This window comes from Thermobia domestica, chromosome 10 (assembly GCF_964235325.1).
Source record: "Thermobia domestica chromosome 10, izTheDome1.hap1.1, whole genome shotgun sequence".
NCBI classification, from domain to species: Eukaryota; Metazoa; Arthropoda; class Insecta; order Zygentoma; family Lepismatidae; genus Thermobia; species Thermobia domestica.
In genome coordinates this window covers 246,900,793-246,916,423 of record NC_137463.1, presented here as the reverse complement: position 1 = coordinate 246,916,423, position 15,631 = coordinate 246,900,793, and the positions used below count along the sequence as shown (strand labels likewise).

Sequence of the window (15,631 nt, the reverse complement as noted above, 5' to 3'; positions counted from 1 at the left end):
AGAAGAAGGAAAAGCTTGGAGAGATGAGTATACAAGTCACCAAATTCTACTTCGTCCGGGGAGTCGAAATCTGTAAGTATGGCTCTGATCATGTGTACTTTTCATCATTTTTCACACCTCTCAGGGAAATTTCCCTCTTCCGCACTGTGGAAACCAGTATTCTATGGATTTTTTTTTTCAAGTTGGAATATTGTGGTATATCTTATGATCATCGAAACGTGACTATCTATAGAAAGAACAAGAAGCCGGCGTCTACCATAGGGAAAATTTTATCGACAACAGTGTTTTGCTAAGTTATATTTTAAAATTCTAAGTAATTAAGTCTCTTCAGATTGCATAACATTAGAGCTCCTTACAACACAAGAGTTCAGACTGTAGTCTCTCAAAAATGTGTCGTCAAATTGTTGTCTTGGCTCATCTAATGTAGTTTATAATAGTATCTTTGGGGTAAACAGTTTAGTTGATGACGTCACGCAACGCTTTCTGTCCAGTGTTGAGTGTAAACTATGAAGTTTTGACATGTAATTGTCATTCTCATTTCAAATGTAATTGTAATTGCCAAATGTTTTGACATGTAATTTGTTATTTTAGAGTGATAGTTCAAAGTACGAAACCAAACAAAAAGAAAAATATTACAATTATAATTTAGGAAAAATAAAAAGAATTATCCCAAAGTTGATTTTTTTTCTTTTGCGGTCCCTCTGAGTTCTGTGATTCTAATCAGCTTGCCTTGTTTGCGTACTCGGAGATCCGACGCTGCAAAGAAGTGTGAATGGTAGGAAGTGAAATATTACATAATTTCGCTTGCAGCACGGCACCTATCCGCGCCAGATTCATGTCTCCAAAACAACACAGATATATAATTATGTTCAGCTTCAGGGAGTGAGGGGAACCAAGTGCCAACGATTTGTCCCTTTGGAAACCAGAGAGGTCTCCCATTTTACTCTCTTACCGTCTGCTCAGTTCACTGCAATCGTTCTACTGCTCCTTACGTAGTACAGAATTTACTCTAATACAGCACCACCAACTGTCTGGCTTTATGCTCACCAGAGATAGAGTGAGTCAGTGGGTCGTTGATCAACAGGACGTGACCCACTGGGACCCACTACTCAACGCGACCCACTATGAAATACTAACCCACTTCGCTCAGTGCATTGTAGACAGCATCTTCTAAAGGTTGGTGAATTTGTATACGTTTTACTTTCAAGGCCTCCATTTTTCTTTCTTTTCATTTGTTTCTATTTACTTACCTGAGATGAGTATATATAAGTAAAAAAAAAAAAAAAAAAAACTTCAGGCCCTTTTAGATATTGACATTTGTAATTGTAATAACAGTAATAGAACTTACTACTTTTCTTTCGAGACAGTCGAACTTTACACTTCCTTTTTTTGTACGTTCTCCTACTTTGCCTTAATTTGAGTCTTTCAAATTTCATCCTATTTTCCACTGAAAAGTACCAGTATTCAACAAGGGAAATATATATATATATATATATATATATATATATATATATATATATATATATATATATATATATATGTGTGTGTGTGTGTGTGTGTGATAATCAAATTCAAATTCATCTTTATATAACCCATGACAAGCACATTTTATATCGTGAAGGTCAGATCTACCGGTATTATAACAGAGTGGTGCTTGAGCGATAAACCGTAGAAATTCAAACTTCGATTGGTGATAATTTCACATCCTTGTTTTGTTACAAGTGTAAATTCTTTAATCAGTGGGGAGGAAGACGTGGATCATGGATGAGAATTGATGACTTGATGGGCTTTGATGGGCGATGGGTGAGAGTAGGGTCATGGTGGGTCAGAGTGGGCCACGGTGGGTGGTGTGTCATGGTGACTTGTTGTGTCAGAGTGTTTCGCCATGGGTCCAGTGAGTCATGTGTCAAGATTTTATTGACCCATGCCATCTCTGGTGCTCACCGCCTGCCCTTTGCCAACTCAAATATCTAACGTATTTCCAACTCCAGGTGTTCTCATCATTTTGATAACTACCTGTACCGGTATATATTGCTTATCCATGTTATCTGTGATGATGATAAACTATAGGTAAAAGGAGTGACATGGCAAAGCAAAAAGAACGGATGTTCAATCTTTACATTTTGGTTTCTTCGTGGAGGGTGTCTTCTTCCTGCTCTGACAGTGTCGAAGGGGAGCAAAGGTCTATTTTCGCTACTTCCTTTCCGCCGCCAACTTAAAAACTCCTGAGTTCAAGCTGGTCTCGGCTCAACAGTTGAAAAAGATATCTCGCTTGCACCTGCTTTTTTTTTTTTTTTTTAACTCCCACACGTGCTGTCTTCCTCAAGAATTCGTCACAAACATACTACACACACACACACACATACGCAGACAGATATACAAATATTATGATCTACAGTGGCGTAGCGAGGAAGATTCCTGTATGCGGTCTTCCCCATATACAATACCAGATACTTTAACTTGAAATTAAAATTAAACTATGAATACCCTACACTAAAAAAAAAAAAAAAAAAAAAATATTATAATTATATTGCCAAACATCAATGTAAAATCATCTACCCTTTATTTTGTAAGTTGATTTACATTTCCTTAGATTAAATTACAAAATTTGCTGGCTTATTTTACAAATTTACAGTAAATTTATAAGAAAGTATGATATTTTTATTGATAAAAATGTAATTTTACACCATTTCTTATTAGTAATTTTAATTTGTAGTTGTAAATTGATATACATTGAGGAGTGGCAAACAGATTGCCACCATTTTTTTGTAAATTTACCTATGAAATTTTTTACAGTGTATTGTTATGAATACAAGATTGGGAAGTATATGGAAGCGGTGGCTCAATGGTAGAGCATTCACCTTTTGTATATGGGCATCCTGGTTCAATCCCAGCTCGCGTCAAGTGGGACTTATGGAGGTCAAAACACTGTCTGCGTAGGCTTTTTCGGAGTTCTCAGGTTTCATTCCACTTTCTTCATTCCACCATTTCATTCATTTCTCATCATCACCGCCTCCTTTAGCGTACACGACATAACTATGTGACGCAAAACTGAAAGATTTCATTTCATTTTTGATTTTTCCTGAAATATTAGAAATTAAATTAAATAATTATGTTTAGCTTAATGTCACACGTTTATGCCCCTTTAGGTTAAAGAGACAGATGATTAATATGGAAGTAAATCAGTGGCGTATTTAGGGGGGTGGATTCCGGGCTTAAGCCCCCCCCCCGAAATCTTACTTAGTATAGTAAAGTAAATGAAATATCTTGCAGAATTTTCACATTTCCAGGCAAAGCCCCCCGAAAGTTAGCAAAGCCCCTCCCGAAACAAAATCGTAAATACGCCACTCAAGTAAATTATTCTAAAATTATTTTTTATAATCTCTCAATGGAAATCGAACCCCAGACCACGTACTCCAAAGACACACGCAGTGGCCAGTAGACCTAAAGAAAAAAAAAGATGAACCGGTCATTCCTAAGTTTCCTGAGCATTCAAGTTTCCTCGTACAGGGTTTTAAGCCTAACCAAAGTGGACAGGGATAGGGATGCGCACGAGACGAGTCGAGACACGGCTCTTCCAATACAGAAATATACATTTTTCGAGTCGAGACATCACTTTTACAGCACATTTTCGAGACGAGACAGCCACAAATCTTGTCTCGTGCGCATCCCTAGACAGGGACAGCAACACAAAACATATCCATGACAGTTCAAATTTCCATCATGCTCTTCACAGGGCTCCAGACCCTAAATGATTACACTGATCCGAAGGGAGGGTCCTGAATTGTAAGAATTAATTGAATGGTAGGTGAACATTCATCGAAAATGAATGACAGAGAATATAAATTATTTCTGTTAGTTCAATGTCGATGACTAATTAAATAGAATATTTTAAATATCACACAAATTATATTAACTTATGTTTGGAGAAAACCGAAACATTTGGAGTTTTGAACAATTTTTGGTACACAAAAGATGTAAATTTGGAGCCATTGGGAGCTCTACAAATGACAGATTTAAAAATAGAGGAGATCTTTAGATTTGACAAAATATAAGGTTATTACGCCTCGACAACTCTCTTAACGACATAGAGAAAAAAAATAATTTGCACTACTAAATATTATAAACGATTTCTTTAGCCTCGGAGCGTAATCATGGGGAGCACGACGGTTCAGTGGTAAAGCGGTTACCACTGCTACTTGGGGTCCCACGTTCGATTCCCGGCCAGATAAGTTTGTGATGGACAATATCGTATCTGTGGGTTTTGTCGAGCTACACGCGTTTCCTCCCTTCTTCTCATTCCACCAATTCTTCTATCATCATTCACTTGCTTTAATCATCCGTCTTCCTTAGCCTTCAGTGGCGAATCTAGCCCGGGGCCGGGGGGCCTATGCCCCCTAGCTTTTTCAATAATAAAAATAATTCTAGCTATTAGTTATATATTTATGAAACGTTATAGTAAATTCATCATACACTTATCATAACTTGAGTTCTGGTGCCCCCCCCCCCAGTTTTTACCTTCTGGATCCGCCACTGTTACCCTTAGAGGCATAATTTTGGGATGTTTAACAAAAATTTCATTTTTGAGAGCGTAATCATGAAACTCCTTCAAAAGAAAAAGAAAAAAACATTTACAACACTGATTATGCAGACATTTCTCTTCTTTCCACTTACAGTTGGATGTATTCATTTCCTTGGAAACTGATTATTACAACAAAATTAGCATTAAGAATTATTTATATCTCGAAGGACTGTACCCTAAAAGAAAAAACTGACAAATATATTTTGCTATTTTCATGAAAATCTGCAGATATTGAAACGAGTACATTTGGTAACCTCATTTCGTATATTCTTTTCGGTCAACAAAATATCAGACCAATATCAATTTGGTGCTATAATCTTCTTTTCTAAGCATGCACAATAAATAGGTGGTGCACCAAACTGTGTACTAAATTTTATCAAATTTTGAAATTTGCGGCCAAAGGTAGGTGAGACTGTAAAGTGACTTGTAAGCATTTAATATTGTTTCACTGGCCAATATAGAAAAACTACAACATATACATACATTTCTGATTTATTTTCAAATTATTTCAACAACCCGAAATAATATGAAATTCGTAAATCTTCATCTTACATACAGAACCACCATGTCATCACAAAATCACAATAACTATTCGGAGTGCAATTCGGGCAAAGCTTAATTTTTTTTTTCGTCACATGATTATGCCGTGTAGAATAAAGGAGACGGTGATTATGAGAAATGAATGAAATGGTAGAATGAACAAGTGGGAAGAAACGGGAGAACTCCGAGAAAATCTACGCATACGGTGTTTGTCCACCACGAAGCCCACTTGCCGCGAACTGGGATCAAACCAAGAACCCCATGCACCAGAGGTGAACGCTCTACCTTGAGCCACTATTTCCCTAAAACTTAAAAAATAAAATAAAATAAAGATGATGACAGCAGTTCTCGAACTTAATGAATAGTGAGAACGTCCTGCCCATGTAACAATTCTATCAAATCTTTCATACCTACACATCGTTGGCTATTGACAAGTTGTAACTTTCTAAAACCCACCGATTTTTTGGAGGGGCGGGCGGAATGAAAAAACAGTGACTACGATTGAGTCATTTATTGAGATTGACGTCCACATTCAGCATTGAGGCTAAATGAGTCAGGACCCTTAGGGATTCAATCAACGACTATCCGAAGCAATCACTTCACGGGAATCGAACATGCAAGTAGCCACACGAAAGAGTGAAAGGGATAACCTCGAAAAGGTAACTCCAGTCAGGAGTTTTCCATCCAATAATATGATGAAACAGCAGAGGTTCCTAAAAACAGCGTAACTATTTGTAGAAAAGAATTTTAAAAATTAAAAAAAAAAGTTTTTTTTCGAAATTGTAACCGGAAATATCTATGACGCTTAAAGAAAATAACAACTTTCGTAGGTATATAAAAACGATCATACACAAAAATGTTCAAATTCGTTCGGTAGATGTCAATCGATTGAGAGTGTTTGCTGTCATCTAACGTCGAGATGAGTAACTTCTACCTTTGTTTAAATAATAGAAAAGGAGATATGGATAGCTAAAGTCACCATCTAGCAGCTTTAATATTAAACTAAAGAAGAAATTGGTTAAGTGCTAGACCCTATATATGGAGCATTAGGCAATGGTTCAGAGATTTTGGCATCACTGAAGCTAGAAAATAAATATTTAGAGAGCTTCGAAATATAATGTTGGAGGAGAATGGAGGATAAAGAAGATAAAATGGACAGAGAGAGTGAGTAACAAACCAATATGTTTTAAAACGGATAGGAGAGAAGAGGACGCTTCTAGCTACAATCATTCGTAGAAAGGCCAATTGGATCGGGCACATCTTGCGAAGAAATTTTCTTCTTCATATCGTCATACAAAGGAAGATGGAAGAAAAGCGAAGAAGGAAGAATAATAATAGGAAGAAGAAGAAAAGTGATCAATTGTTTGAGAAATAGAAGAAAATATTTGGAGTTAAAAGAGGAAGGTAAAGATCGAGAAATGTGGAAGAAATATTTCCAGACCCAAACTGAAAATTAAGAAAAAACCTCATTAGTCCCGGGAAACGTTAAAAGACAAAATAATAATAGGGTCTAATAATAATAATAATAATAATAATAATAATAATAATAATAATAATAATAATAATAATAATAATAATAATAATAATAATAATAATAATAATAATAATAATAATACCGTGAAGATATTAACGAAGTGATTCCATTATCGAACTCGGCCTATATAACACCGAGATATCAATTGCAAAATAAATAAAAACAAAAAATTCCCTTTACTTTAAGAGGTATCCTGTGGAGCATAACATATTATGTACTGACATTTTACTAAATTACAAGACTTTACTTACGTGATTCCAATATTCCCTACGACAGTAAAGAAGATCACGCGTAGAAGATTCAATTTCATCCGGTAGATGTCAAGTAGTGAAACCAACCTTAAACGTTATAAAGTCCCACCTCTAGTGGCCAAACATCTCATTTTGCATTTTATTATTCATATTATTATTATTATTATTATTATTATTATTATTATTATTATTATTATTATTATTAATAATAATAATAATAATAATAATAATAATATATAAAACTGAAACATATATGTTCTATCTCACTTTTTTCAATTTCTGGATAAATTATCAATAAATTTCGATCTTTCACATGTATAAAAATAATTTTTGAATAACGATTTTCCTTAATGAGAACAACTATACTTTCTTATGTTGTCAGAAATTCAGTCCACACTTTTGTACGATCACCGTTATACTGAGCCGAATGATACTAGAAAAGTTTTCTTGTCTAGACATTTCGTGTGGAACGGTTGGAAACTCTCGTTTGAGATTTTACGTTCTTTCTTTTTTCTTTCGCTTATTATTTTACTTTCTTTTCTTCTTTCCCAGATACCTCAGAAGCATAAATTTTGTTGATTTGTATTTGAATTTTAAGAATCACATATGTTTTAGAATCACTCACTAGCATGGACTAGTCTGATACCAAAGAAAAGACTTCAGTCTTAAGGTTGACAACATTGACACGTTTGTTGATGATTTTTTATGTCTAGTCAACTAGGGTTGCCAACTCTGGAAAATAAAAAGCCGGTACCCCCTCAAAATTCCCTATGATACAGGTCCAACAAGTGTGAAGTATCTCTGTTCGGACCCATCCATGAGAAGGAAATGTACTATCGTGAAGAAAAGTGCATTAGCACCTGCATTCTGGATATCCTTAGTACATTCACTAATTAGCTTAATAGGTAGCCTACATTGTGCTAAAAATGAGAAACTGAAAACGGCATTGATCATTTTATTGCACTTACCAGTACCGGTAACTACCACTTTAAAATTATCGAAACAGATGAACAAAAGTATATTAATCTTTACGTGATAATTTTGGATTTGGAAAATGACATTTATTCTTTAAACTTATACTTCAACTACAGAAAATTACTTTAAGAACTCCTTTTTCACCCCCAATAAATGTATAAAATTCCTTACAAGTAAATTTCAGATTTTCCCTGATACAGCCCCTGTCATCTCTTTTAAAATTATCTAAATAGATGAACAAAATATATTAATCGTTGATAGATGGTGAAAGGTGACAGTTTTGGATTTACAGAATAAAAGATACTTTTTAAATCTATACTTCGATCAGTGAGGTATTTACGATTTTGTTTCGGCGGGGACTTTGCTAACTTTAGTCTTGGAAATGTGAAAATTCTGCAAGATATTTCAATTACTTTAATATAGTAAATAAAATTTCGGGGGAGCTTAAGTCCGGAAGCTCCCCTTAAATACGTCACTGACTTTGAACTACATACAAATTTGAAAAAGAAAAACTTCATAAAGGGGCTGGTAAGAAGTTTGTACCGGTCATCGGCTTCAATAAAAATAAGAGCAATATTTCCGACCAGGCCGGTGAAAATCCGGACGATTGGCACCTCTATACTTAACGCTCGTACAGAATTTTGTTGGTGTGGATTATACACGGAATGAAAAATCTCTTATATGTTTTTAATTTCGACGAAAATTTATTTTATCTCATTTCGGAGAATTAATGTTAAGAATATCCCACAAAATGGGATTTTTTCCTACGGGATGGCATCACTGATGTCAAACGCTGGGCAATGTTTGATGCCACATAATAGGATAATGTGAAACTTCTAAAGATATACCACATTGACTTGACACTTAGCCTTCCGTTCCAAGCGCTGCTATTGGCTGAAGGAATTCCACTCCCATTCGTCATCCGCTTTCTCGCTTAGCAGCGGCTCAACCCTTATTGGCTCAACGCGTGGGTGTGAGCTTTAGTTCGCATTTTTGCCACGGATCAACACATTTTGGCAGCACTATAGAATTCTGGATTTATACAAATTGGTTTCAATAATAGAAAATGGGATATGACTAGCCATCGTTACCTTTGAAAATATTAACAGATTGACTCCATTTAGAAATTCAGATAAGATAATCGCTCCAGCTATTTATCACCAAAAAAAAAAAATTTAGAAATTTTGTCGTGTGGAATGGCAGATATAGTAACATTCCAATATTTTAAGGATCGTTAGCGTGATCGTAATATGTTCAAAACAAGCACCCACATTGTGTTACTGTTTCGGCACAATATCATTGTCTTCATCATATTATGTGATGTGCCTGATTAAGGCAATGGCATATTGTTGGTACTATTTTGTTTAGTTTAACGTCCTACGATTATGCACCAAAACTAAGGGAGTCGGTGATAATAAGATGGATGATAATGGTGGAAAGACGAAAGTGAGAGAAAACGGGAAAATCCCGAGAAAATCCACGCATACAATGTTTGTTCATCATAAACTTCATTTTGTGGAGCCTGAAATCGAGCTAGAGGTCTCACTCAGCAATATTAGCAATGCTTTAACACAGTTGATAGCTTTGGTGAAATCTAATTGTTACTTAAGAGAACCTGTATTAGAGACTCGAGGGACGGTGGCTTGTAGTAGAGAGCTTTACCTCTGTTGTGCGAAGTCGCTGGTTCAATCCCCGGCCAAGTAAGTTTGTGGTGGACAACACCGTGTCCGTGAGTTTTCTCGGGGTACTCCTATTTCCTCCCACAATCTCACTTCACCAGATCTTCCATTATCATTTCCTTCTCCTAAACATCAATCTCCATTAGCCTAGAGGGTATAATCGTGGTACGTTAAACTGAAAGATTTCATTTTATCTTTTTCTTTTATTAGGAGCTCGAAGGAAAAGTAGTCAACTGACTCAATTTTTGGGGAGATTAGCTGGAACTACATGTCGATTACAAGTCGATAACGTTATCAAATTTTTATCCTGTTGATTCCAAGATATAGATAATCAAAGCTTGGTTCCCCGTATATTCCTGTGGAAGTAGTTATATCATCCTTGGTTGGCAGACGACCCATAGTGCATCCGAGATGAGCGGGTTAGTCTAACTCAGAGGATATAAAATACTAATGTCTCTTCGAATATAACGCTAAAACGAATTTGACTGGCTTTCAACCAGACTCCTTCACGCGGTTATATGTACTGTGACTCTGCTACTTATTTCTTTCTTCATGTCTGATACACTGTCATACTACCTAACACTTTGAAAATTACAAAGCTCTTTTCTTCTTTGTTTTCTTCTGAATGAAACAACCACGATTAATTGTGTACTTTGAAGACATTTACGTTTGTGAGGCTGGCAAACCCGTATCCACAACACTAAGGCAGGGGCTACAGAAAACTTTTGTGGTGATTAACTTGAATTCACTTTATATTCCTAGTTTATGAGTTCATAATTATTATTATTATGAACGTACAAGTTTCCTTTATAACTTACTTAGAAACAACAACATTTAAAATGTCTTGAGCAATAAGCATAGTTATTTCAATAGCTTTTAAAACTTGAAAAATGATTGCAAAATGAATTCGTAAATTTTATTATGTGACTGTATAAAGAAAGTTTGCCTGCTGAAAATAAAAACTACCTGCAACTTTCGTCAAAAGAAAGAAAGAAATACACCGGAGCAGGGATATAAAAGATAATAAATACATTTCTGTTTCCAACGAAACACTTACGATCACGAAAAGACGGTGACAAAAGCCTAATCGGCATAACCGTGGGACGTAAAACTTAAAGATTTCATTTCATTTCATTTTCAACCGAATACAATTATTTTCGTACTGTGGAAGCAGTAGAGTTTGTGACGTGTACTGAAGAGTTTAAATATTTGCCATAAATTAGCATGACACTCAAATCTCTTCTTGTTCGCAATGCATGTAAGAACTGAACTAAAAGGAATTATTATGGTCGCAGATTTTTAGCGGTAAACCTGTGACTTATTTTGGACGTATACACAGCTGTTCCTTAACACTTACTCGCAATACGTGTGACTTTTAAACCCACTACACAATGATTATATATTCAAAATTATACTTAGAAGAAATGGAAGATTTCTATATAATTATGATTCACTTATTTGTTTACCGGAAGTAAACATGGTAATGTAAAAAAAATCTTCACACGGTAATATGGAAGAGTCTCAACAGTTTCAAGCGTAATAGAACCAATAAATAGATATTTAATTATGGATAGACATTATTATAATTCTAAGATTTGTAGAAAAAATGAACGTAACTTTATGAACGAATATTCAGCGTCATCTATTATATGTGTATCACTTTGTGTATTCTTCTATGAATTGGGAATATATAGTGAAGTCTACACTACTAGGATATGTATGTTTTTCTTGTATGAGTTTTCGTGACACGGCATAGCAAACTTCTCGGAAAGGGTTCGGCTCTTGGGTCTAGCCTAGAAAGAGTTGAGTGATTGGAACCAAACTTGCAGGATTCATGGCTCTTTAGCCTACAACAAAAATGCGGGGAAAAAAATATTTTCCATTCGCACGTACATAGGGAAATCGGGGTCCTGATTCTAAAAACTTGTCCAAATGGAACAAAACTTACAAATTTTAACTTGTGTAACGTCCTGATAACAAAAATTATTTTTCAATTTTTTCTATTCCTATTTGGAGGGTCAGGGTCATATTCCCATATAAAATCCTATGAGTCTGAAAGGAGTTGAGCGAAGGAGTCTGAAACGAAACTTGCAGGATTCATAGTTAGTTGGCTTATGATTAAAAGGCAGAAAAATGACATTTTCTGTTAGCACACACAAAGAGGGTAGGGGATATGACCCTATATGACCCTAGGAGGCTGAACTATAGAACCTTATGGTAGAATATGCCCCCTCTGCTAACTCCAAACAGATTTTTTTTTAAAAAAAAAATGAAAATTATTTCTGTTCTCAGGACATTACATATGTTAAAACTTATAAGTTTTATCCCATTTAGACAATTTTTGAGGGTCATGCCTCCATCCCGCCGGTTCAAATAGTAAATATTATTTTTTCCGCGTTTTTATTGTAGTTTGAAGAGCTATGAATCTTGTATGTTTCGTTCCAATCGCTAGCCGAACCCGTGCCCATTTCTCGCATTGTATCTTCACAATAAAAGAAAAAGAAAACATCAATCGAAGAACGGAAATATATAATTGGACTTACCTTCGAGACCTGGCGACGTCTGGTCAAGGGCATCGACATCGTTGAGGGAGAGGCTGGAGGGATGACTGGGTGCCCCGCTTACCACCAACTCAGCAACACTACTTTCCGATTTCGACCTCACTCGAGCACTCTCAGCCAGTCGATTCCCCAGATCTAAATCTTGAGCTACTTGGCGGTATTTTGGATCGAGTAGAGCGAAAGTGGAAGCTTCAGGACCAATACCTCTTTGTTGTTCCCATTCGTATAATTTTTTCGTGAATGTCTCTGAAATTCCTTCGAACCGGAAAAATCCTGTAGACGTTTGAATTAAGATCTCTTGTTTCTCTTGTGGATGTTGGCCCATTGCTTGTTTCATTCTCTCTAGCCTAGAAAAAATAGAGAAAACAAAAGAAAGTTAAAATACTTTTATCACAAACTATCGGTTTATTCAATGTTTATAGTTTGGAAGGTCAAAATAATATGAAGTCTGCATTGTGGTACCCCATTTTTTATTGCTGATTTTAGTGTGCTAATATATACAGGGTGCATCTTTTATAATATCCAACTGTGATACTGGAGAAACCAAAAAGGAGAAAAGCGAAACTTTGCACGAAGCAACTATAAGGAGAAGGAGATCTTTGCATGTATTAAACGGTAAAAACCCGATTGCTGAAATTTGCAATACTGCTTATATCATGTAATTGCGAGGATTTGCTGTAATTACAGCTTTTAAAAGCTATTGCTATAATGCTATAAAGAAGAAGGAAAACAACAATAATTTTAAATATTTTCCACAAATACACCATTTCAGCAGTGTTGTGAACTTTATTAATGTGTATCATATCTAAGGAACGGTTTGATATATCGAAGTACTGTAAACGGCAAAAATGTTTGGTTTGCTAATTGCAGATCATACAAGTAGCTAGATATGATACTTACCCAAGCATATTTTTGAAATAACCCTTTCAAAAAGAATTCAAATTTTCAAGCCTTTGTAACTTCGTTTCTGTTCATTCGAAACAAGTCATACAATAACCATATTTTCCAACGCTAAAGGTACTTTCGATGTGCATTATCCTGTCTATCTCCGTTGTGCTGTATGTATGATAGAGGACTCCAAAATTTGCTGTTTGTGATACTATAACATCCTTAGTTTGCAACACTGAATAATAAATATGGTGTTCTAAGTTTTCGTTTCACACGTTGATTCGAAATATGTAATAATTTGACGTAGTGTCATTTGAAAAAAAAACATAACTTTATATTGGGTTGGCAACACTGTTGGGTGTTTCTGTTTAATACATCCAAAAACATTCCCCTCCTTATAGTTGCTTCGTGCAAAATTTCGCTTTTCTCCTTCTTTTGGTTTCTCCGTTATCACGGTTGGACATTATAAATGATGCACCCTGTATATAAAGTGTTAATTACATTTTGTTTGTTATTAACCTCCACGAAAGACTGTCACTTCTATACAAGCCTATTTTCCCAAATGGTATGGAAACGTCAATTATAGTTGCCCGTATCAGTATTTCAAGTTTTCATACGAGGGTAATTCAAAGAAACTCCGTTTGCGCATGTACGAGAAATGGCCGGGAAGAGCGACGTCTGTCCTGTAGCGAGTGGCGTTGTGTGCAGTAGCAGTGGAAGGAGAAGGTTGTGTTGCAGTTCACTCGTCCGTAATATACCAATTGAAAAAGAACGCTCCAATAGAAAAATCCAGCAAACGTGAATTGTGTGCGATAGTACGATTTCTGAGTAGGAACAAAACTTTCGGCAGCTGCGATTCATCGCGAACAATTCACACGCCGAAAGGTTTTTTTCCTACTCAGAAATCGAGCTGTTGCCGAAAGTTTTTTCCTACTCAGAAATCGAGCTGTTGCCGAAAGTTTTTCCTATTCAGAAATCGTACTCAGAAATCGAGCTGTTGCCGAAAGTTTTTTCTTACTCAGAAATCGAGCTGTTGCCGAAAGTTTTTTCCTACTCAGAAATCGAGCTGTTGCCGAAAGTTTTTTCCTACTCAGAAATCGAGCTGTTGCCGAAAGTTTTTTCCTACTCAGAAATCGAGCTGTTGCCGAAAGTTTTTTCCTACTCAGAAATCATGTTGCCGAAAGTTTTTTCCTACTCAGAAATCGTACTCCGAAATCAAGCTGTTGCCGAAAGTTTTTTCCTATTCAGAAATCGAGCTTACGGAACAAACGTGATGAGTGAAGGTGTCATACGTGAATTGTGTTGTATATTTGAAGATGGACGAACTGACATACACGATGCAGCAAGAAGTAGACGCCCATCTGCAGCCAGCATTGAACTCGGCTACACCTATTCAGGCACTCGAAACAATGGCTTGCGTCGCACCGCTTCGATAATGATAATGCGCTTCACAATGCTGTTATCGGGTGGCTTCATTCCCAAACAGGAGTTTTTTTTTTTTTCAGAAGGAATTTCAAACCTCAATTCAAACTTCAATGCCTCAATTTCAATGGTCAATGTGTTGAAAAGTAATGTAATGTAATTTTCTAATGTGTGTAATAAGAGTTCGGTATCTGCGGGTGTATGACATTGATAACCAAACGGCGTTTTCTTTTTTTTAAATTGCCCTCGTACTTAAAGTTATAGACAGGCAAATTGTATAGAAACTCGCAGCAATCATTTCCAACGTCACTATGACGTTGGATGCATTATGACGTCAGAGTTTTCTACTCGTATTCTCAGTAAACCACACAAATAGAGCAAAGAGAAGAGAGTAAACTTAGCATTGATATGATGGAAGGCAGTAGTTGGTGTTGTAGATACACTTCTCATGGATTCATCACTAATCGTATACTGTCAACATCTTTTTTGTTCCATTACACCTACCTCGTTCCCTTCCCCTTTTTTCATATGTATTTAGACGCGTTAATTTCCTGAAAACAAAGATAATGTGACTCACACCTCTGTAACTTTAACCCGTCGATATGTATTTAAAAGCGTTAATTTCTGGACAACAAAAATAATTTGACTCACACCTCTGTAACTTTAATTCGTTCTTATTTATTTAGACGCGTTAATTTCTGGAAAACAAAGATAATGTGACTTACACCAATCTAACTTTAACCCTTTCTTATGTATTTAGAAGCATTGATATCTTGAAAACAAAGAAAATGTGACTCACACCTCTGTAATCCGTTCTTATGTATTTAGAAGCATTGATATCTTGAAAACAAAGAAAATGTGACTCACACCTCTGTAATCCGTTCTTATGTATTTAGAAGCATTGATATCTTGAAAACAAAGAAAATGTGACTCACACCTCTGTAATCCGTTCTTATGTATTTAGAAGCATTGATATCTTGAAAACAAAGAAAATGTGACTCACACCTCTGTAATCCGTTCTTATGTATTTAGAAGCATTGATATCTTGAAAACAAAGAAAATGTGACTCACACCTCTGTAATCCGTTCTTATGTATTTAGAAGCATTGATATCTTGAAAACAAAGAAAATGTGACTCACACCTCTGTAATCCGTTCTTATGTATTTAGAAGCATTGATATATTGAAAACAAAGAAAATG

General features: G+C 35.7%; 1 protein-coding gene across 1 annotated transcript in view; it reads right to left on the bottom strand.

Moving 5' to 3' along the window:
- The window catches only part of LOC145663147 (uncharacterized), a 217,869-nt gene that overhangs the window by 116,199 nt on the left and 86,039 nt on the right, over positions 1-15,631 (bottom strand). Inside the window, exon 5 of the mRNA XM_081729469.1 lies at positions 12,105-12,469. Within this exon, the coding sequence (XP_081585595.1) occupies positions 12,105-12,469 (365 nt within the window). The remainder of the gene's footprint in view (positions 1-12,104; positions 12,470-15,631) is intronic.